This window comes from Phaenicophaeus curvirostris, chromosome 13, assembly GCF_032191515.1.
Source record: "Phaenicophaeus curvirostris isolate KB17595 chromosome 13, BPBGC_Pcur_1.0, whole genome shotgun sequence".
Lineage (NCBI taxonomy): Eukaryota > Metazoa > Chordata > Aves > Cuculiformes > Cuculidae > Phaenicophaeus > Phaenicophaeus curvirostris.
The window spans coordinates 7,840,843-7,864,510 of NC_091404.1; the positions used below are offsets into that span (position 1 = coordinate 7,840,843).

Below are 23,668 nucleotides of genomic sequence, written 5' to 3' on the forward strand. Positions count from 1 at the left end.
CTTCCCATCATTCACACCGTTTAATTTTCTGGTTCCTGCAAATCTTCCCTTCTCTTACTAAGGCAGTGTTTTCCTGAAAGCTGTCCTTGAAGAGAAGGCAATAGATCCTGCTGCCTGCCTGCCCCGTCGTTCGCTGGTAGAGGCCACATTAATATTTTTAATATTAATTGTTGTCTCTGGCACATGCAGTGCTCTGAGGATAGAGGGAAGGCAAGGTGTTCGGATGCTAGTTTTCATTAGGCCAGCTGCCCTATCTGAGAGAAACAGATGAGCTTTTGGAAACAAGCTGTTTGAAATCCTGATGACACGTACTGACTGGAAAGCTCTCCTTTTGTCTTCTTTTTTCCCCACACCTCAGCTGGCCTAAGAACGGGCCCTGCAAACATCATCTCTGCTGTAGTGAGTCCCTTCCTATTCTGAGTTATGGAGCTGTGCTGTTGGAAACAGTGTTTTCCTGTGAACCTTACTGTCAACACCAGCTTTTGCTTGGTGAAGCAGATGAGGACATTTCTTCCTCAGCTTTTCTGTCAGGTGGATGTTACCGCAGTGGTGATGTTAACACATCATATGCTTTCCTTGCAACCATCTAATCTGGAGACTTTTTTAATTAACAAGAGCTTAAGGTATTGGACATTAACCTAGAGGTGTGCTGTGGTAGCAATCACCTGCCTCATCCGAGCCGTGCGTTAGTGTTAACATGAATCTAATTCTTTCTGGGTTTACTGCTAGTGCCACTAGACAGCACTGTTGTCAGGGCTTCCTAGAAATATTTAACACTTGCATCATAATTTCTAGGATTTATTTATACAGATCCGTGGCTCATTTTTTGAGCTTAATGGAATCTGGGACAGTCACTATTGTATAACTTTTTACAGTTACGAAAATGCCAACCTCAGCATAAAACAAACCAAGTTCTGCTGTGAAGTCATCTTCTCAGCTGGTACTAAGCAATGTTGAATTTGGGGTTTGTATTGCAGCCACGGTACCAGCAGAGAGCTCAGCATGGGTGGATTTTCCCTGCTTTTCAACTAGACGTACTGCTGGGGCTCTGCTAATGGTTACATCTCAGCCAGACACATGAAAGTGTCTGTGTCACTGCTGTGAGCGCAGGTATTGGCTTAGGAGCTGGCACAAAAGCTGAGCATAAATCGAGGTAATCTCAATTTAAAATAGCTAAGACTCTCTTTCAAAAGCAATTCCAAATCTCGACCTTGCTTATCTTCCAGGGAACCTGGGGGCCTGCATGAAATCATTAGCTGAGGCCTCTGCCTGTGGAGACTTGCTCTTGTGTTGAGCCTTATTCTGAGCTGAACAGTGTCTGTACCACACTGACACCTTCTCTCCTGCCATCCTACAACACATGGAGCAAGCCTAGCCTCACTTTTCATAGAATAACCAGGTTGGAAGAGACCCACTGGATCATCAAGTCCAACCATTCCTATCAAACACTAAACCATGTCCCTCAGCACCTCGTCCACCTGTGCCTTAAACACCTCCAGGGAAGGTGACTCAACCCCCTCCCTGGGCAGCCTCTGCCAGTGCCCAATGACCCTTGCTGTGAAAAACGTTTTCCTAATGTCATCCCACACATCTTTCACAGGGGAAAAAACCCCACCACCACTCTGGAAATTCTAAGGAAGCCTGTGCCCCTGCAAGAGCTTGGCTTTCACACACAACTCTAAATGGCAGACCCAGCTCTCTGTTGTTTGGAGGAGCAGAAGCTGATCGGTTTTGCAGTGGCCACCGCTTGTGCTGTGCCTGATAACCCTCCACCCAGCTGGTCGTGGTGAGGAAGGCAGCAGGCCGTAATGGGAACCAGGCAGGAGGAAAGGGCCCTGGTGGATGGAGCACCTGGATCATGCTCCTCGCTCTGTGTGCTTGCCTGGGGGAATCGGCTGAGAAAGTCTCAGTCCTGCAGGCCCTGAGCCACGTTTGGCTCTGACAGGAGCGCACAGGCGAGGGGTGGCCTTCTCTGCCTTTCACCCTCATTAGTGCCATCTTCCCAGTGTTAAACAGGTGAGATTCTGACAGGTGGCTAAGGAGACCCTCCTGTTGAGTCATGAGATTAAAAATCTCAGACTTGGTCATCCGTTTGTGACTAACGGATTATGTGTGTGTGCTCATACGTGGTTTTGCTACAAGTCAGAATCAGGTTACCTGCAAGAATCTCCTTAGAGACTGGTACTCGCAGGATTTACGCGTGTGGTCCCCAAATAGTACAAGGCAGCAGCCTTGCGGCAAAACCCATCGGAGAGACAGTCTTGCAGTGCTGGAGGCAAGAAGTAGTTTAATTCAAGTGATGGATTAAAAACAAATTTGGAATTGCCTTGAGAAATTCACTGCTGCGTTAGCGCTTAAACACTTACAACTGGTTAACAGATATAAAGCAAGTAACAGTAATGAGTTGAGTTAGTGGTTATTTTCCTGGGGAAACTTCTGACAGTCAGAGGCACACAATTCCTAACAAGATCTTTCTTCTTGGTGGAGGAAGAGAGGTCCAGGCCCGTCAACCCATCCATCACCTGAATTGGTCATTTTTTATTTCCCCAGGAAAAGGGGTTTCAGGTATCAATTTTATACCTTTTGAAAACATTTTAGCACCACTTAGTGGGGTGGGAGTGAGCGAGTCAGTCAGTGTGTGTGTTGATTGGCCCTTGGCAAGGCTGCTTGTGTCGTCCAAAGTGGGGACTCGGCCATTCCCCTCGCCCTCACGGTGGAGAGCTCAGTATGTGCTTTTGGGATTGTCTTTTTTTTTTTATGTGGAGTAACACAAAAAACATTACATGAGGCCTTTGACTCACCCCAGGTGCCACTTAGTTGATAGGAATGTGAGACCATCACCCAACTGATGTGTTTTACCAGATGCCTTGTCCATTGCCGGCCTCTCCTTTTGCCAGCCGCTTTCTTTTGCAAAAAACAAGCTTATTTTGTCATTCCCAGGGCTTAATAAATCTGTTGTAGCACACTCAGCCTCCAGCTTTGTTAACAAGGCCAGGCTGCTGCCTGCAGGCAGTGAGCTCGCCCTGCTTGTAGCCGTGGCAGCTCTTCTCCAGGGCTCGTGGCTGTGGCCAAGGCAGCTGGCTAAGCGCTTTGTAATGGTAAAAAACAAGGTCTGTGTTTTCTGACGGGCGTTGGCGCTGTGTTGTCATGGCAGTGCCCTTCCAAGTGTCCTTGTGGTCCAGGGGCTCTCACCCATTGGGCTTTCACTGAACTGGGGCGTGATGGAAGAGCTGTTGAGTTATTTGAAACAGGAATGGTTTGTGCGGCTTTCTGTGAGGTCCTCAATGAGCAGGCTGGGCTTTCATGGTCTATTTATCAGCTCACTAAACGGTCACAGGCTGGTGTTGCCATAACCCAACTGCCCTGAGGGGTTGTGCGTTGGGGAAGGTTCTGGCTGTCAAGGGCAGGTGTGGGTCAGGGTACTCAAATTCCTCCTGACCGCCCTACTGCTGCCCTGCTGTTCACAGTGGGAGTCCGCGCGGTGCCAGACCTGTGCCAGACAGATCGATGTTTGAGTACAGGAGATAAAGGAGAAGGACCCACTGAGCTCCAGTAGGTGAAGGATTAAACTGAGCAAACACTGGGGTTAGTAATATATGCATATGTTTTGTTAAGCATCTAAATAGTCTCTAAAAGTTGCTACATGAGATCTAATAGTTCTCGCTTTATTCAAATAATCATGGATAAAAGCACTTATATAACTTATAATAGTAACAAAACTAACAATGGCACAGATAACGCTCCTGATTGCAGTTAAGGTGACTGGCAATGTCCTGTGGTCAGGCATCACTGGCCAGGAGGATGTCACCACACTAGTGAGATCCTCAACTGGTTCTGCCCTAACATCAGTTATTACAAGATTGCTTTACCTATGTGTGATTACTCACAGCTGTGATCCAAAAACAATTCCCTGAAAAGAAAACCACAAACCACACACAAAATAGCACCTCTTAGAGCTTGTGGTTTCATGTCAGTGATGTTTGCTGCATCCCACCAGCCGGTTCAGAGCTGCTGAGAGAAGGAAGGGGTCGAGGCATCAGTTACCGCAGGTGTTAGTGACACAATCATAGAATCATAGAATAACCAGGTTGGAAAAGACCCACCGGATCATTGAGTCCAACCATTCTTATCAAACACTAAACCATGCCCCTCAGCACCTCATCCACCCATCCCTTAAACCCCTCCAGGGAAGGTGACTCAACCACCTCCCTGGGCAGCCTCTGCCAGTGCCCAATGACCCTTTCTGTGAAAAATTTTTTTCCTAATGTCCAGCCTAAACCTCCCCTGGTGGAGCTTGAGGCCATTCCCTCTTGTCCTGTCCCCTGTCACTTGGGAGAAGAGCCCAGCTCCCTCCTCTCCACAGCCTCCTTTCAGGTAGTTGTAGAGAGCAATGAGGTCTCCCCTCAGCCTCCTCTTCTCCAGGCTAAACAACCCCAGCTCTCTCAGCCGTTCCTCATAAGGCCTGTTCTCCAGCCCCTTCACCAGCTTTGTTGCTCTTCTCCGAACTCGCTCCAGAGCCTCAACATCCTTCTTGTGGTGAGGGGTCCAGAACAAAACAGATTCTGTTTGAAAACAACCTGCTAGTCCATCACCCCTCTGCCCACCAAGGTAAGATCACACAGTTGTACGTGGTCCTCCCTGTGTGCAGCTGGCACAGACCCATCGGGGTGCATCCTGTGCCCCTTGCAGCACAGTGCAAACCCTCCTCCTGCTGCTGTCTCTGCTGGGGCCTTAAGCAGGGCACGTTTGGGATTTGCAGTCTGTGCCCACAGCCGAAGGGAGGTGAAGGGGCTTGTGGTGCCTGTGGCACCATGTGTTGGTGGCTAGAGGAGGGAATGCAAGTGACAGTATTTAGAATCATTAAGGCTGGAAAAGACTTCTAAGGTCATTGAGTCAAACTGTCAGCCCGACACCACCGTGCCTACTAAACCATGTCCTGCAGTGCCACATCTACACTTTTTTTTTAACATTTCCAGGGATGGGGACTCTACCGCTTTCCTAGGCAAGCTGCTCCAATGCTTCACTGCTCTTTCACTGAAAAAATTTTCCTACTCTCCAATCTAAACCTCCCCCAATGCAACCTGAGGCTGTTATTTCATTGTCTGTTTGTCTGGCCTGTGTCAGGACAGAACACAGCCTGTGTGCCAGCCTCTGACAGCACCAGCACCATGTGACTTAAGGCTTTAGACCTAAGGTATTTGTGATAACAAAGGTATTTTGGAGAGCAGAAATGAGTCTTCGTGCATACCCAGATTTTGTTTCTCCACCTAAGCTTTCTACTTAATAATTTGTTTTGTTGTCATTAGTTTTTGGGGAGGGGGTTGTTTGTGCTGAAGACAAAAAGTGGTGTAAAAATAAATTATCTGTGGCTCAGTCGTTGCTACTGGCTGATGGGTGAAACCTAAGATTTGAGAGACACTCATCAGTTTTCAGTTGCGCACCCTCTGTGAAATGCAGCAGACGCACAAAAGTGATGAGAAAGACCTTTGGTTGGTTGGTTCTTCAGTTTCAGGTTTAAGGAGTCTTACTATGCCAAGCTGTTACAGGCTCTGATTAGCTGGATTGCAACAGATTATTTGAATGCTTCCTTGTACTTACATCCATTTTGCAGAAGTGAGCCTTGAAATGTTAATTTTGCACTGCTTGATAAAGAAGTATCACTTTGCCAAGGACTTTTACATTAAGAAGTAATTACATTACAGCCTTTTTGCTGTCTCCCTGCAGCATTCCAGCGTGTTTCCAGCCTCCACTCCTTCTGGCCTCTCCGAAGACCCCCCGTCAGTGTCGCCGTCTCCCAGCTATATGTGGTCCTCTAACGCGCCGCCTCGTTACTCGCCTCCCTATTTTCCACCTTTCGAAAAGCCACCACCGTATACACCGTGAAGAATGTGGGAAAGAAGGAAAAAATATTTGCCATTGAAATAATTGTGAACATTTTGTATTTATATTTTCCTGTGGGAGGGAGTGGAGAGGGTAGATACTGAAGATCATTGCATATGCAGGTATTAGACTGGACTGTTCTTTCTTGTGAGGCTTATTTCAGAGGTGTAACGACGGAGTATAAGAAAGGGACATACTGCTAGTGTTTCACAGTGTCAGTGAGTAAGTGACTTAAATTCCAGGCTCCTTGTTTTCCCATGAGGTTCATGTAGTCCTTGGTCTTTAATAAAACAATACAACACATGATAGATTCTGGTCTGCCTTACTCCAGCTTGTGCCAAGCTGAAGTAAGGGTAGCCAAGATCAATAGCTGCTGGAGAGTATCAGCTTAAGGTGAGGGGGCTTGCAGACAGCTCGACTTGACATTTTGTTTGGCCTCAAGGCTCCAGTTGCTGGGATTTTGGGGGGCCACAGAACCTCGCTCATATCACTTGGTTACAGCCTGGGCACTGGGGAAATCTTGGGGGGAACCACAACAGTGTCTCTAACATCAGCATCAATGAAAAGATGTGACATAATCTTCCAACCTGGTGATTCTATGATTCTATAATAGGATATTGACATGTATGTCTAGCAAAACAATTGGAATATTGCTTTTTTTTTTGAGGGGAAAAGCTTTAATAAGCAAGCCGCTTTTATTTCAGGATGCTTCTTAAGATAGAAGGGGAAATGCAGTTGTCTCTCTCTGAATTCTCTGTAAGTAATGCTGAAGGCAAACAGTTTGGATGTTGCACTGACGAAATCTTGCTTGTATTCATATAAAGAGCATCAGGAAATGTCCACAAGTCACTGAAACAGCGCAGTGAAAACTTTAGTACTATTCTTTTCCCTTCTGTTTTGTTTAGAATTTTTTTTTAAGGTCGTACTTTTAACTTTTTTAATGGACTGAACCAACACCCTGAATAAGCACTGTTTTAGTAGCTGTATTATGGGCTGCACATAAGGAATACCCACTAGGAGTTCTCCAAAGTGTTAAGTCTCACATGGATAAAATTCAACACCCTGTAATATAGGATGAAGCTGATAAGATTTTGCATTTATTGCTGTGACTTTCATTTAATCTTCAGCTGATGAGTGTGCTGATTGATCTAGATTCCAACAGATTTTGCATGCATCCTGCATAACAAAAGGTCAGCTTTGTTGTGTGACCACTGCCCTGTAAAGTGTGGTTCTACTCTGGGACGTGATTTCAGATGACAGCGTTCAGATCCAAGCTGCTCAACCTGAGCGTTCTCAACTGCTTGCTTCAAGGATAAAAATAAGGTATTGACATTTTACTCCTTATTTCCTAACTAAAGGTTTAATTTCCTTAGTATCAGATTGTTGATCCTAATAGTCAATTATATACCTTTACTTTCAACTGACGCAGACAAAACAGTATCTAAAAGCTAAATCTGGCTTTTAGAATCTCAAAGTGGAATACAGGCTTGGGGGGGAACCCAATTGGATTTTAAACTGTGGCATCTCTCTAATTTTAGTTTAAAAAAAAGAAAAAGAAATACTGTCAAAATGGAAAAGAAACACTGAAGTCTCTGATCTCACTTTTCAAAGTACACCCACGCTTTACGATGCTGTTTTTAATCCTGTGCATTTGCAAAGCCTTTAGGCTAGGCTATGTGTTAACCTTATCATTTCCGCTGTCAAACACTTACCAGTGTATTAAGCTAAAGGATGATACTGTTTATGCAGAAGCAAGTGTAACTGTTCTTCAGTAAGAACAAAAAATAAACAGCTGGATAAAGGAATAACTCATGGGATTTAAAGCAGTAGTGTATACAGAACATACCCTGGTGATGCTTCATTTTACTCTAGATTGCTGAAGTGCAGCTCCTATAAATTTGCGCACTGGAAATAAATTTATCTACCGGGGCATCATCTGTTTTATATTACATTTTCCTGAATTAAATCTGGATAAAGAGATCACAAGCAACGACAAAACAGACAGCACTTCTCATGGGAAAACTCCCTGCAAAACTAGAATCAGAAGGGCACGTGAATTCAATATCAGAAAACATGTTACTGCTGCATCTTTGAAATAAGAGCTAACAGTCCTGGCCCAGCTCTGACAACCACCCTCTACCATTTGTGCCTGTCAACTAAATAGGGCTAGAAGGACTAGGGGACGCTGCAGGGCAGGGCTAAGACACGCCTGAGAGGAACAGGCTTTGGTGGCAAAGAAACAATTAGGAAATGAAGCTGTCATTGGGTTTGAGTTGACAAATACTAAATACAATTATCGAAATTCTCCTTTTTTTCCTAAGGAATAGTTAAACAAAAATTACATTGCTGCTTTAAATTCACTGTAAAAGGACATTTTCACATTTGAAAAATTACCGGTGGGATTTTCTGTTGAATTACCTGTTTCCTTCTGCTTGAGTAAAACTAAGCGTTTAATGTAAATGCAACATTCTGCACTGTATTCATCATTTCTTATGAAAGTGTCCAGACTGTGACTCGTATGTACCCTTTTATTACTTTACCAAAGTTAAATAAAATAGTGTGACTTTTGTAAACATTTATAAATCGCATTTTACATTCTAGCAATTCCCAATTTCCCAAGCATCTTTAATGGGTAACAAGGTACCCACATAACATCAGTTACCGTAAAGTCATTGCTGCTGAATTTTTCCTTAACAGAGGCCAGTAATCCAGCCAGCACAGCATCCCCACGTCTCCTTTACTTCTTTTCACATATTACTTCGGGCCTAACTCTGTCCTGATGATGTCAGCTGCTCTTCAGTGTTAGCAGAGTAGGTGGAAACCGTATGCCAAGAAGACGAAGTTATGTGAAACATCACTGGATATATTAAACTACATTCCTTACCTGTCGTAAGAAGCCTACCTGAAGTAAATAGTTTTTTCAATGATAACCACGGTTCACCAACAATCTAACTAGCCAGCAGCCTGGTAAGAAGAGGAGGCCCAGCCATGAGTTAGCTGAAATGCACCACGCTGGACACCTGCTAAGTTCTCCTTGAGTTCTTGTTCATTTGCAATGAAAGCAGTGGCGGGACAGACTGTTCCATGGCAGCTCTGCCTCTTCCAAGCGTTTCTATCACAACACTCAGCTAAGAATTCACCTCACCATGTTTTTCAGCTAAATTTCTTTCTTGGAAAGCGCTCAACCAAAAAAAAAAAAACAAACCCAAAACCCAACCAACCCACCCACCAAAAAACCCTAAGCCCTAAATAAACACACATGCAAAAGCCCCGGAGCTCCCTGCTGTTCCCAAAGACCTGGATGAGGAAGTTAAAATGTTGGTAATGTAACATGTTGGAGTGTAGAATTTGAGCTGTCATTAAAAAGAAATGTGCTACACCCGTCTTTAGAATTTAAATTCTTTATTTTTGCCATAGAAAGCTCTAAGAACTAATATCGAGTATTGATTAATGAAAAGTAGAACACAATTTTAAAAAGGATGTTAAGGGGAGACTGTACAACTATATACATTACAGACCTGGCAAAAGCGATCAGCGTTTCATATGCGCAGTTCCTAGGCAATAGCTGTAGAGCCCAATGGTCAGTGTATATAGTAGTCAGCTTCTGCATCTTTTTATAAGCTGCATGCCTTAACAGTACAAAATAAATAAGCAGTCAATTGTTAATCTCAATAGTTCTTTAATTCACCCATGGAATGCTATGGCAAGAATCCCCAAAGAAACTAGACAGTGAGGATTCAGCCACCACCATCGCATTTTGCAGCAGCTCCATTAATGTTTTTATATGCATATAAATGACCGTGAGGTTTTTACCATACTCTTGATTTTTTTTTATTTTTATATAAATGCTTTTTTAGATTGCATCTTCTTTTTCCATTACTCCAAAGCCAATTTCTTGGTATTTACATAAGGTTTTTCATTAAGTTAAACTGGAAGCTAAGTGTTTACAAAAACAAACAAAACCCCAAATATATAAAAGCCCATGGCCCCATAAAAAGTTTAAGAATAGATTTAACGTGATTCCAAACCAATAAATATTGGAAATGAAATTAAAAAAATGCTTTACGTGACCTCTGGACTTTGGATATAAAAAAAAAAAAAAATCACTTCCAGGGAAACCTGAAGACCCTGAGACACATGCAAGCACGAGTCTTCTAGCAAAACAGTTACAAAGCCCTAATTTTCCAGTTTTCCTCCAAAAAGAGACCTTTAGTAGGCACAGTTTAATTTAAGGTTTTACATATATCAGCAGCAAATATTAATAGCTATTATATTTAATTATTACTGAATGTACACTTTGCTTAATTTCAGATTCGTCATGTCAATAACAAACATAACTTTGTATTTCCCTATCAAAACATTTGGGAACTCTCCATACAGCACACGGCCTGTTCAGCTACGTCACAGCTACCTGTGCCAGTACAGGCAATCAGTCCCTAGCTCTTAGGAGGATTGTGTTCGACTGCTGAAATGCCTTCTCGGACAGCATCCAGCCTGTAAGACATGAAAGCCACTCCATTATATTCAAAGGGGTCTGCAATCTGATCTGAAAATGACCACGTGCATCACGTTTTTGTCCTACCAAACAGAAGTGCTCAGGTGAACAAATCCTCCTCTTTCTCCCATCATTCCTCATGCAGATTTCTGGTACCCTTTTTTATAGCTCAAGTTGTGTTTGAACCATTTAAATGTCTTTCTGTCTGTCTAAAACCTTCTGTATGTCTAAAACCTTAACCTTGAAGGTCATAGGATCAAGATGCTTACTTAAAACATGAAAAAGAAAAGAAAAAACCTTTACCAGTAATTTAAGCCATGAAAGGTTACAATAGCTAGTTACTACTATGCACGACAATCTCAAGTCATCTCTAGGACTTGAGCAGTTTTCATATTAACCATCTACAAAAAGTCAACAAGTCACTAAATCTGAAATGCTAAGCTATGACTCCGGTAAACAGCTGTTTGTTTCTCTCAGATCTACTGTTGCCTGTTCAAGATGGACATCTAATTTATCCTCTAAGTGCCTAAACACGAACCAGCTGCAAGGAGGGAAAAAAAAAAAGGACAATAAACCCAAAACTGAAAACAGATGATGACCAGACAACTGCAGAGAAATGATACGTCGGATTATGGTAGATGTATGGTATTTTTGATAGTTTAGTGCTCATAATTCAACACCCTGAAAATGGTGGGCGGCGGAATCTAAGTCCCTGTTTTACTTAAAGATCTAGCCACATAAGCATACACGATCCTCAGCTGCCTCACTCCTAAACTGATACAGCACTTGGATTATTTCTTAATTTTGAGAGGTAAGTTTCAAAGCCTCCAGCTAAAAAAGTATTACTTTTATCCTGTTACTTTTTTAAAATACCAGACTAAAGCTCTTGAAGAGCACAAAAAGGAACAGCGTTTGATTCCAAACTAACTACTGGCATCTTTTCCAGTGGTAAGAAAACCTAACACTATTCCTCAAGCTTTGAACAGGCAAAATTACCTCCTTCCTAAGTGCTTCTTCACTACTGAGCTTTGTGGGGGTTTGTTTAGCGCACAGAAAGGAGTAAAACATAATGGTCGTGACACAGAATGCTCTGCTCGCCATGCTGCCAAGTATAAATCCTGTTTCTTCAGGTTAGCCCTCTTGTTGGCAAGATTATTTGCATGAAGACACGACTCATAGTGCTCTTAAAAGCAGAACTAAGACGCTAGTTCAAAAATACACAACTCCAAACTACTGGATCAGTTATTTTGGACCCCTGCAGTAATGCATTGTTCACAAAAACAAATATCAGTTGTGAGATTTTTGTTAGAGAATGGTTCTGTATGCAAGAGGCCACAATGAAAAATCTGACCATTTTCTTGGTTAACGTCTAAACACAATTAAGCATTAAAGTGCTAACATGAAAGAGAGGTTTACATTAGTAAGAATGGGTACAGAAAATACCTCAATTACTTTAGAAGAGACTCCTAGCTCTTCAGAAGAATTGGTGCCTTTTCAAGCTATCAATACCCACACTTTGATCAAAATAAAAAGACCAGAAAGCACTGCCAGCATTGGAAAAGTCTTATTCTCTATTCAAGTAAACTTTCAGATTAATCACTTCCACAAATCATTTGCTACTAATGATCCATCTAAGCACTACCATTTGATGACTTGGCAGAACCAGTTAACTTGTTTTGACTTTACCATTTGATTTTACAGTGATTTTAACATTGATTTAAACCAACTGCAGTATTTCTGCACTGAATCCTTTTTTCCAGTGTTCAGTAAGATTCCGGTATTACAAACTCAAATTCAGTACTTCCCTCTGATGGATTTTGTTTAAAAACTGCTTCATTTCCCTGTGGAATGAAAATGTCTTCCCAGCCAATTTGTTTGGCTGGAGAGTTAGACGTTGTTCCTTCAGCACCATCCTTCCCTGCCCCAACACGATAAACAATTCCACCCTCATTTATTCCCGGGATGCTGCTTGAGCGGTCAGTAATGTACGCGTACTGTCTGATCTGCAGAGACCTGCAAGGATGCAATCGATAAAGCTTGTTATCTCCAGAAGGGTCTTGGCTATGAGCTGATCTTATGTGGGAGGCCGTAATTTGGTAGTTGATGAAAGATTTGCCACACGTCAAGCACTGGTACCTTCGCTCACCAGTGTGATGAATCTCGTGCTTTGTACGATATTCTGCAAGAGCAAAAACTTTGTCACAATATCGACATGGATACTTTTTCTCCCAGGAATGAACGTTAAAATGTCTCCGTAAACTTGTCAGACAGGCATACGATCTCTTACACACAATACAAATGTAGTAGACTCTTCCATCCACAATGAGCTCGTAATGATCATCGTGTTTTACTTTCATGCGTTTCCTGTTTGCAGAATCACCACCAGATGTTCTAGGAGTTTCATCAGCTTTGGCTTTGCCTTCCTCGGAATCACCCTTTACAGGAATAACTATATCATATGTATCCTCACCGATGTTTGCATAAACCTTACAGCCTGTGGACAAGCCTTCTATTTCTGTTGCTGTATCTAACGTTATGATTTTCTGCCCTTCTGCCACGTGTGTTGATGCTGTGCCTGAACTGGCTTCCTTGTTGTTTCCAGTACGGACATCCGAGATTTTTATTTTAAATTCTCCAGGTTTAGAAGATGCCTCTTGTGGAAATGTAACAACCTGTTTTTTCTGTACGCCCGATCCTTCAGCAGCTGCTGCCGTGGGTACAGAAGGTTGCTGAACCAAAGAGCTGCTGCTTACTGAACCAGGACTAGGGGAGCTAATGATATCAACATCATCTTCAACAACCTCTTCGTCATCCACAGCAGTGGTTTCCACTTCAGCTAAGGAACCTTTATTGGATGGCTGCTGGTTCTCCTCAAGTAAATTAATTGTCGGGGTCACGTGCGTTTGATGTGAGGGGCCAGCACTGAGTGACGAGTTAAGCAGAGGCTTATTTAGTACAATGATATTAGGAGTTAAATGCTGCCGTGTCGCAGAGACAAGTGATTCGGCACTCGGCTGTGTTTGGTTTGGGCTCAGCTGACTGGCAGACGAAGCGAGTCTTTGAGCTGCTGCTGTGCTCGTCAAATGGGGAGAACCACCACTGCCACATGATTTTTGGTCAGAAACTCCAGCTGGACTTGGGCAAAGCTGGTTCTGGGTCGCAGCGTTTGTATCTTTAGTACATCCTTTAGGAGGAACGAGCTCAGCGCAAAAAATTACATCATCATCCTCATCATCTGAATCGCTCACTGTAATCTTTGTGGTGGCGTATTCTATGCCATGTAAGGAGAACGACTGTGTTATAACTGGCATCCCATCCGTTACCTCTTGACCCTCTGGCCTAATAACAGATACTTGTGTTTCAGCATCCTTTTGACCGGGAGTAGAAGTTGAAGTTTCTGAAGTGCCACCTTTGACCTGGCCTGGCGCGGTTGTTCCTTCAGATGGAGGTACACCCAGATCAGCTATGAATTTAACACCCAGCTGTTGCCCTGACTTAATCAGTTCATCAAGTAAATCAGATCGAACGCTGATTATTTTGGAGCTATAAATATAGTTTAGAATTTCTGCAAAAATTTCTGCTCTTACAAAGCTCAGTTCAACTACTTGCCCAGCCACTGAGAAAAGTTGGTGAAAATATGTGCTTGAGGCTGAAAGGATGTTTCTGTGAGCTCGAAATTTCCGGTCCTCCACAATGACAGTAACATCACAAAACAGTCCGTGGTCACGTTGTTCATTCAAGGACTGAAGGAGCACACTCGAATACTGTGCGTCTGTTGCAGAAATCAGTTTTCTCCCCTCCATTCCTACAAAAAGATAGTAAAAGACACCAAATTAGTAAAAACACAGACTTCTGGTTTTAACCACGTGATGTTCCCACATCTTCTGTTCATTGCTCCTTTTGAAAACAACAAATCTAAGATATGATTCATAAGCTTATACCCTCTAGCACTCTGTAAAATTGTTTCTTATTGTTATTTGTCCATTCTGCAGGAGCTACATGCAATTCTGAATAGATATTCTGTGTTTGCAGGCAAGGAACAGAGAAACACCTGCTTTTCTGATTCAACAGCAGATAAGGTAAATCTGGAAACCATGAAGACGCAATGTGAAAGGCTTTAAACATTGTTAGATTTATTTTTAACGGTGAAAATATTCCATAGAACGTTCCAAGGGAGCCGTTCACCCCCCGGGTCCCGATACCTGCCACGGGAGGCCCGGGCTGATGGGAGGGCGGCCGTAGGCTGTTCCGTACCTGGCAGCGCCGAGCTCGCAGCCCGGAGGCCGAGCCCAAGGGGGCCCGGTGAGGGGATCAGACCCCACCTGCAGCCTGTGTCCAGAAGAGGAGCCAGAGCCATCGGCACAGGTCCAGAAGAGGCCACGAAGATGACCCGAAGGGCAGAAGCCCCTCTGCTGCACGGACAGGCTGAGAGAGGAGGGCTTGTTCAGCCTGGGGAACTAGGGCAAGACCTCACAGCGACCCGGCAGCACCTGAGGGAGGCTCCAGGAAAGCTGGGGACTCATATTTCACAAGGGCCTGTAGCGACAGGATGAGGAGGAATGGCTTTAAATTGGAGGGGGGAAGAATTAGATTAGATATTAGGAAGAAATTCTTCAGTCTGAGGGTGGGGAGGCCCTGGCACAGGCTGCCCCATCCCTGGAAGTGTTCAAGGCCAGGCTGGATGGGCCTTGGGCAGCCTGATTCAGTGCTAAGTGTCCCTGCCCACAGTAGGGAGTGGAACTGGATGATCTTTAAGGACCCTTCCAACCCAAACCATTCCCGTGGTGACACGCTGCCTTCCCGCAGGCAGGGCCCAGCCCAGTGCTGCTCTGCCACCACTGACGCAGCCCACACCTCCCCCCAGAGCCAGGAAACCTCCTCTCACCTAAACCCAGCACCCACGCTGGCACCGCAGGACCATTTATTCCATACTCCCTGTACCACAGCAATGTGTGAGACTTCCCTGGGAGCTGCGCGCACAGAACGCAGCTCTCGGCACGTTCTACGTGAGGTCATCAAAGCGACACAGCCACAATGCAGGCTCTTGGAAACTGTCATTGCTCATAGATGCTCAAAGAGCACTGAGAGAGTGAAAGACACGTTTCATCTCCAGTTACTGATCTGTTCCCTTTCTTCCTCTATGGATTCTGTGAATCTGAACCACAGGGGGTCCTGCTTTTTCTTGAGATTCAAAAACTTTGCCAAGAACAAACGTCCTTCTATCAAGTTCAACCAAAAACATAAAAAGCCACAGTCACTGGCACAAACAACTGCAATCCCTCGCTGCACAGACCTGCAACAAAAATGGTCCTGCCTGACTTTCTGAGCCCTTCTAGCAAGAAAATCACCTGCCGTGCCCCGTGTTTGTACAACTGGCAGCAGAAGTGCCTTTTTGAAGCAAGCCTTCAGATGTGAACTGTTACAAAGCCGGTTTCTGTTTATTTATAGGTTTCTCCAGGGGGCTGAATGAAGAATAAATAATAGGAAAGTATGAGCAGGGGAAAGGTAGGCTTTTTCTTCCTCATGTAACCCTTCAATTTAGTTTTCTCCTTTGGTGTAGGTTCTTAGTCATTTCTACACAGGAGGTTATATTAAATGAAAATAATACTATAATTGCTTTAATTTTTAATGTATAATCCTGTATTCTTTTTACTCCAACAGAAACACCTGATGGTCTGAATTAAACCATTTCTCAGCCTTTCATACTTCAGCTTTTTCTTCTCCTCATCACCTATCTCATTTCTAAATAACTAACAGGAAAAAGTACACATAAAGATGGGCACTGCTTTGGAAGGAGACCTGCTCCTGAAGCACATCAGTTCTCAAAAATCAAGTTTGAACTGCTTACCCTTAGGCACAGAGGCGCTGACTAATTTAAAAGATGCTGGTCTAGCTGTGAGAGTTGCACCATCTCAACTTTTTCCTTTTTGCAGAAGCTTCTCTCTATGGCAACTTCTTAGATATAAAATCTGAACCCCAATGTCACCTTCCCACAGTCATGGTAGAGCTTATGCTCTGAATGGCTTAAAAAATTTACTGAAGCTGCCACTCTGTCCTCCTGCACCTGAATGCGGAATTGCAATGTGGGTGGTTTTTTTGTCTAGCATGCACCTCTACATTTTGGGGTTTCCCCCCCCTTTTATATTTATATAAGCTGAGAAAGTGATTATTTGACTTACATAAAAATTTACATAGTGACAAATGAAAAGAACCACTATATCTTAAGGTATTGGCAAGAAGCATCCAGAATATAGAACTAAATGTGTTCTTGAAACTGAAAAAATTGGTAAGAGACACAATAGCAACTTTTATTTTCCTGCACAGAACTGATTCAAGAAAACCTCTGAGATGGAGGCTCTGAAAATACAAACTACAAATTTAAAGAAGTGACGCATAAGCTTTTGTGACAAGGCAAAAAATACACAGTTCAGAAACAAGTTTTCAGTTAAGCCATTTGAAAAGCTCTTTTTTAAAAACAGAGTTTGTGGGAACAGAAAATTCTTTTAAAGACTTGACAAACCTGAGAGACAAAGAAGTGTTCTTTGTCATAAAAAATGTATTTTTCATTACAATAAATTAAACATTATAAACAGGGCAATGAATTTCCCCCTAGGGCCCACAGACAAATCAAAATTCAACAGTTATCCTGAGCTAAGACTACTTATAGGGACAGAGATATTATTCCACTATGGAATTTCAACTAGAACCCCACTGCTTCTGAAGGACTCTAAACTACAAATTTCCACCATCTGTGCTTCAAGAAACTTTCAAAGAGTATTTTTCCTGCCAATCCCATTCTATAAAGCCTCATGCAACTGAATTTGAAGTGCAGTGATACTTTTTATTGGCATTGGTAGTCGCTCTGGATGCTGTTGCACACTGTGCATATGTGCATTGTATATCTTGTATAAAAATACTTCAAATTGCTTTCCAGCATTAAGTAGCAGTGACGCAGAGCGCTCCTGAGAGGGAGATGTTTTAGTCACTGCTTTGCTAAGCCAGACCCTGGCGTGGAGATGTGAGCAGCCTCATTTGAGAGCCCCCGCAGCGCAAGTTGAGGTGAGCAGGTGCTGCGCCAGGCGCTGCAGTGCTCAGAGCTTCTGCAGCCCCCGGCTGCCCACCCCTCAGCCAGCCCGGGCACAACACGCTGCTGACAGCCACAGGTCAGGCTCTTCCATCCCTTCCCAGGGCCCTGAGCCCTGGCTGTGGGGGATCCTGGGGGAAAAGCCAGTGAGGGCCACACGAAGGCCTCAGGGCTACATTTGCTTGCCACATGGATGGGTCCCTACGTTACGTGCCTGGCCCAGCAGCTTCCATCTCTCCCCTTTAACCAGCACTGGGAGTACGTTACAGCCTTGACTTCTTCCCAGGGACACCGGACCTGACATCCCACAAGGGTAAACGAATTCTGCGAGGAGAGCGGGGATACAGGCTGCCAAGTTGCAGAATGACCCTAGGTTTCAGGTTCTTCCTGAGGCTGGAATCTCCGAGGCAAAGTCACTGGGCCTTAGTTCACACACTATGGATTCAGCTGTCAAAGAACAACCACTGCAGCTTTCCAGCTGCCTCGTTCGAATGACCCCAGCACCAATCAAGACAACTGCCTTTCGTAAGATTATCTACTTTAAATAGGAAAGCATTAGGCCCTGATAGTCACAACATCGACAAAGCCCCAGTGCAGGGAGATAGCGAGTTGTCCTCGGACAGGCCCCGAGCACGATAACAACACCCACACCCCCCTGGCAACAGCATCTCTGCCCCCATTCTGCACGTGGATACAGGCACGCAGGTAATACACAACTTAAACAAACCTGCAAGTAGGAGGAAGTCGGTTTATGCTGCCCGTGCTAAGTTCAGGCAGCGAAATAGCGTTTAATTTGCGAAAAAGGGGCCGACACACTCGAACATCTTATTTAGCCAGCACAGCAGGCTCCGGGGGGAGCTGCCATCCCAAACGCCGCGCTCGCCGGAACCCACCGGGATTCCAGGGCAGCAGGGCTGGGAGGTGCCGAGCCCTGGCACACCCGGGGGGGAACGGCGGATGCCTCGTCTCCAGCCACAGCGCCGTTTGCACCGCTCTCTCCCCAGCCCGCGCGGTCGGGGCGCTCCTCCCCCCGGCCCTCGGGCGGCGGGGCCAGGGGAGCGGGAGCCGCGGCCCCGCCAGCCCCGTGCGCCGCCCGGCGGCCCTGCCCCGCCCGCGTCCGCGGGGCCTTACCCGGCGCCGCCACCCGCGCGTCCATGTCGGCAGCGCGAAGGGAGCCGGAGCCGCCGCCGGGATCGCCGCGTCGCCGCCGGGGCGGGAGGGGCGCTGCGCCCCGCGGGCGGGGACACGCCGCTTCCGCTTCCGCTCCGCGACTGCCTCACTTCCGCCCGGCCGCCGGAAGCCGGAAGCGCGGCGGCCGTCATGGCGCCCGCGTCGCGATCGCGCAGCCCCCCGGCCGCCAGCCCCGAGCGCCGCGGGCGCAGGTCCCGCTCCCGATCTCGCTCCCGGTCCCGCGAGCGCAACGGCCTAAAGCGGCCGGGCCGGCGGCGCAGCCGCAGCCGCAGTTGGTCGCGCTCCCGCACCCCCGCGCCGCGCGCCGCCGCGCACCACGGGCACCACCACGGCAAGGGCTGGCCCGAGTACTACGAGAAGGAGAAGGAGGAGATCCTGCGGCAGAGGCGAGCGCCCGGCCTGCCGAGCCGGTGGAACCGGGGAGGGCGGGAGTCTGGCCCGGGAGGAGGCGGCGGCCCCGTCGGGCCGCGGGGAGGACGGGCAGAAGGGCACCGGTGCCCGTTCCCCGTGTGCCGGGCTCTGCCTCCCTGCGGGAGCGTTGCCCCGTGCTGTGCCCCGTCAGGCAGTTAGGAACGGTAACGGGTGTCAGCCTGGAAACGTTTGCATGTTGGGTGTAGTGCCGAAGGCTCAGTGAAGATGTTTTCCTTGGCAGGAGGCTCAATGAGAGGGAAAGAATTGGAGAACTGGGGGCACCTGAAGTCTGGGGGCTGTCACCAAAGGTTCCGGACCCTGAGTAAGGCACATTTTCTTTTCTTTCCCTCTGTTTTTTTGTTGTACTGGTAATATGTCACTTTAATTTACAAAAATGTCTTCACCTTATGCTTGTCCCTTTGCCACAATTCATCTTGTGTCTGTTTCCGAATCAGCATAATAAGGTTAATGCTGCTCTTGCCTTTTTCTCCTCAAATAATTCCAGCGTACAAATTGTGGCAGATATTATTTGTTGTAGATGAGGTGACTTGTGCGTTGTGGCTCTGAAAGCAATTCCCATCCTACAAATTAGCTACTTAATAGTTTACTGCAAGTATTGACGCAAAATCTGAATGCATGTGTTTGGTCACAGGTGTGACTACTTTGGATCTGGAACACTACAAAACACTTTAAATAGCAAACTTTTGGTTTATTTCAGTTCCGATGAGCATACACCAATAGAAGATGAAGAGGCAAAATCTAAGAGCAGCTCTTCAGAGTCCAGCTCAGAAGGTATTTTATTTTGTTTTGTTTACACAGCTTGTTTCAAAAATGGGAAGCTACCAAAGACCTGAATGCACTGTGGTGGCTTGTGAGAGTTCACGGACTTTGATACGTGAAATGATTGTGGTGGGCTCCACGTCAATGGAGAGCGTTGCTTTGGGAAGATCAGGAAGCACATATGGTGCTGAGTGACCTTTGTTCTCTAATGTTATCTTTTAAAAACTTTCTAGAGGAAAAAAAGAAAAAGAAGAAGAAAAGAAAGAAGAAAAAACGAAAGGCATCTAAAAGAAAGCGCAGGAAGCATTCTGAGGATAGCGACAGCGAGTCGGAGTCTGAGCAGAACTCCAGTGGTAAGGAAAGAGGATTCTAGGTAATGCGTGTCGCACAAGAGCTCTCCTCCTGCTTCTCTGAATGCAAAACCATGCCTCTGGCTGTTGTTGCGCACATAGTGTTCTGAAATTACAGAGCTGCAGCACCAATCGGTGTTCTTCTCTCGCAACGTCTTGCTGGGTTTCAGTGCCTTTTCCATGGGCGCTTGCAGGCTGGCCTCAGGCAACAGGATTCCTGAACTTAGCGTCCATTGGGCATCTTATACCAGACACATTTGTTGTGTTCTCATAGCGATCCATGCTGCAGGTCACTTTCTGCTAAGACTTTCTCGATGTTGGTATCTAAACAAATTTCAGGAGCTGTGTACTGAGGCATTCTGGGGGAGACAGTTATTCACAGTGCTGCAAACTACTTAGTTGCAACTAATCGTTATTTTTTTGATAATGTATGTACTTTGTTTTCAGATGAAGATGAAAAAAAAAGCAAGAAGAAAAAAAAGAAGAACCGAAAGTAAGTTTCCAGGTGGCTGTGTGCAATTCTTCCTGCGTTTGACTAGAGGGCAGCACCACTTTCTTTGTAGTGGGGAAGGCGAAGCTCTCCTGTAATTGGGGCTCTAAATGCTGCTGGATAAGCTTAGTCTGGTGGGTTTTCTTTAAATCTACAGAACCGTGCAGCATAGAGGACTCACTGCAAACATAGGGAACCACTTTCTAATGCTAAATGAAAGGCATAACATTGTATATATTGTCTTTGTTTTACTGTAAGACGTTTCCTATGAGACAACAATGATCTGTGCCGGCAGCCAGTCTTCCCATAGCAGGAAGTTGCCTTGAGAAACTGATGGCTTGGGTATGTTTCGAAGCACTTTCAACTTAAATTTTGGTAAATAGCATGTCTGTCTTTGACTTTATCACAGGAAGAAGTATAAGAAAAAGAAAAATAAGAAGAGCAGGAAGGAGTCCAGTGATTCAAGTAGTGAAGATTCGGATGACGAAACGTTGCAAGGCGAAGATCTCTGGATTGAGAGATCAAGTAGGTTCACCTGATTTTAAACTTGGATTGAAACTTCTTGATGTCCTTTTTCTGTATTTTCTTAGGCATTTCTGACCTGCGTAAGTGTTCTGATAACAAGGAACAATGGACACCATATTAATCTTCCTCATTATTTAATTGTTGCAGAAAATACAGAAGCTGATAGCTTGATTGGACCAGAAGCTCCCAAAACTCATGCATCCCAGGATGATAGACCTCTGAAGTGAGTAGACAGCTGTAAAGGTATTTGATGAAATCAAGTAAATCAAGCCCAAAGGTTACTGTTCAAAATGGCTGTTGTAACAATATGGCATGCATCAAAGAGAGAGGCTATGCCAGAAACAGGAGACAGAAGTGGCAGTGGTGCTGACCTTCATACTGGCCTGAATTTAGGTAGAAAAGTCTGGTTTATGCTTCTTAGCCTTGATCCCTAAAAAATCAATCGTAAGATGCCTTTATTCTAATGCTGTACAGTATTGTGACTTTTTAGTGTCTTCATTACTGCTAATAAGGATGAATTCAACTGGTAATTTAAGATGGTGTTGCTACTGTTAGCCATGAGGAAGAAATAGGTCAATATGTAGGAAATAATAAGTGCTTAAAAATGCAGCTGTAGGAGGTAGTGAACGGGGAAGCACTCTCTGAGACTGACTGAAATCATGTTGGGATTTTTTTTAAGCTATGGACATGCCCTCTTGCCTGGAGAAGGTGCAGCAATGGCAGAGTACGTAAAAGCAGGAAAACGAATACCCCGAAGAGGTGAAATCGGCTTGACCAGTGAAGAGATCGCATCATTTGAGAGCTCTGGCTATGTCATGAGTGGCAGCAGGTATGGTTTTGATGATGGTAGTGGTTCAGTGAAGTTTTCAAGAGCTGCTTTCTCTGTTGGCTGGTTGGAAGACTGCTTCCAAGCTCTAGTTGAGAGCATGGAAGAGAAGGTGCTCTGTGTGCTCGTAGTAATCTACACTGAGCTCCCTATTGCTATAGGAAGATGGTGAGCTTTTTAGGGACACCTTCTCAAAAGCAAAAATTCTTTCCAGGTAATATACTTCTAATTATGTTGTATTTCAAAAGTGGAGATGCTTCTGTCGGGTGGCTCCAAGGTGATGTGTTGGGACAACTGTGGCGATGTGCTGGCTCTTCAGTAGGAGACAAATCAAAGCGTGAGGGGTTGGCTGTGCTTTCTTCTCTGAGTCCAACAGGAACTTAATTTATGCTCTGGTGAGCCAGCAGCTGATACCCTGAGGGAAAGTGGGGCTTCTGACTGCCTGAGAGCAGACACCCCCAGAAGTGAATTTCTTGTTCTGCCACTATCCTTCCTGGAAAGGTTTGTGTGCAGTTCGGATTCTCTAGTGTAGGTGTGTTTGTTTATAAGCCCCACAAAACGTTCAGACCAGTTGATAGATGGAAGGTGTGACAGGGCATCACATCTCCTTGCCTGTGCTGATGTACACTATGTTCTCCACAGACATCGCCGAATGGAAGCTGTGCGTCTGCGTAAAGAGAACCAGATTTACAGCGCAGATGAAAAGAGAGCTCTGGCATCTTTCAACCAAGAGGAGAGGAGGAAACGAGAAAATAAGATCCTTGCAAGCTTTCGGGAGATGGTCTACAGAAAGACTAAGGGCAAAGAGGAAAAATAATTCTTTATTTGAACTGCACAGCATAGATTGTACCAAGCAGCAGCTGATCTATTCCAGTCAAGATTTGAAAAAAGCTGCAGGTTCCAAAAGGCCAAAAGGGCCGAGCCTCAGGAGTGGGATATTTGTGTCAAGGATATGGAGTTACTTCTGTCAGATTCTCTTGGATGATTTGTTCACTATCTACAAAGAATACCCGTGAAGTGAAAGGCTACAAGGCAAGGAAGGCAGGAACAGGCAGAGGTCGCAATGTTCTTTGCTTGCTTTGAATTGGACAAGCAGGAGGATTCCATGGGAGAGCTTTGCTACCTGTTGCTGATAAATGCACTTTTCCATTTATTTTGATTAATGAGAGCAGACTGGCCGTCAGCAGCAAGCTACCAGGAGCAGCAGCAAAAATGAAGGAGCTCCTAAGCTCCTGTTTAAAATCCAAGACTGTCTGCTTAGGTATTTTTTCATTGTCTTTTAGATTTATTTTTTTCTCAAAGCAGTTGAGTTTGGTTTGGGGTTCAAACTAGACTTGTAAATAGAAATGAGCTTGTAATTTAATACAGACGGGCTTCAGTTATTTTAAAGCAAACAGGTGGCTATCAGGGTCTAAAGTAACAGTAATAGTGATATGAGGGTCTGATAAGCTTCAGTCCACTAAGGCCCATGATGGAGAGCTACGTTGCTTGCTTCTTTTTCTCCTATGTTATACATAGGTGTTGCAGCAATGGGGTGCAGTGGTTGGACCCCCTGATGTACACAGGTGGTAATAAGCATGTATCTTTCAATTTATTGGAATTTTTTTTGTCTCTGGAAGCGTTCTAGATTAAAACC

The 23,668-nt window shown here is 45.0% G+C and overlaps 3 protein-coding genes across 4 annotated transcripts in view; 2 read left to right on the forward strand and 1 right to left on the reverse strand.

Annotated features, from left to right (window-relative positions):
- The window catches only part of TMEM255A (transmembrane protein 255A), a 30,852-nt gene extending 22,399 nt beyond the window's left edge, over positions 1-8,453 (forward strand). For both annotated transcript variants that reach the window (XM_069867660.1, XM_069867659.1), the window contains exon 9: positions 5,725-8,453. In XM_069867660.1, the coding sequence (XP_069723761.1) occupies positions 5,725-5,883 (159 nt within the window). In that variant the 3' untranslated portion in view covers positions 5,884-8,453. The remainder of the gene's footprint in view (positions 1-5,724) is intronic.
- Positions 8,454-9,265: 812 nt separating this feature from the next.
- ZBTB33 (zinc finger and BTB domain containing 33) lies at positions 9,266-18,717 on the reverse strand. The gene is made up of 2 exons (XM_069867652.1): positions 18,591-18,717; positions 9,266-14,180 (listed from the first exon to the last, which is right to left on the reverse strand). The coding sequence occupies exons 1-2, from the start codon at positions 18,613-18,615 to the stop codon at positions 12,139-12,141; spliced, it is 2,067 nt and encodes a 688-aa protein (XP_069723753.1). The 5' UTR covers positions 18,616-18,717; the 3' UTR covers positions 9,266-12,138.
- Positions 18,718-18,764: 47 nt separating this feature from the next.
- NKAP (NFKB activating protein) lies at positions 18,765-22,972 on the forward strand. Its single transcript, XM_069867553.1, has 9 exons — positions 18,765-19,036; positions 19,303-19,383; positions 19,780-19,853; positions 20,075-20,194; positions 20,639-20,684; positions 21,091-21,206; positions 21,354-21,429; positions 21,886-22,035; positions 22,675-22,972. Exons 1-9 carry the CDS (start codon positions 18,780-18,782, stop codon positions 22,847-22,849), a joined length of 1,095 nt encoding a protein of 364 aa, XP_069723654.1. The 5' UTR covers positions 18,765-18,779; the 3' UTR covers positions 22,850-22,972.
- The last annotated feature ends 696 nt before the right edge of the window (positions 22,973-23,668 follow it).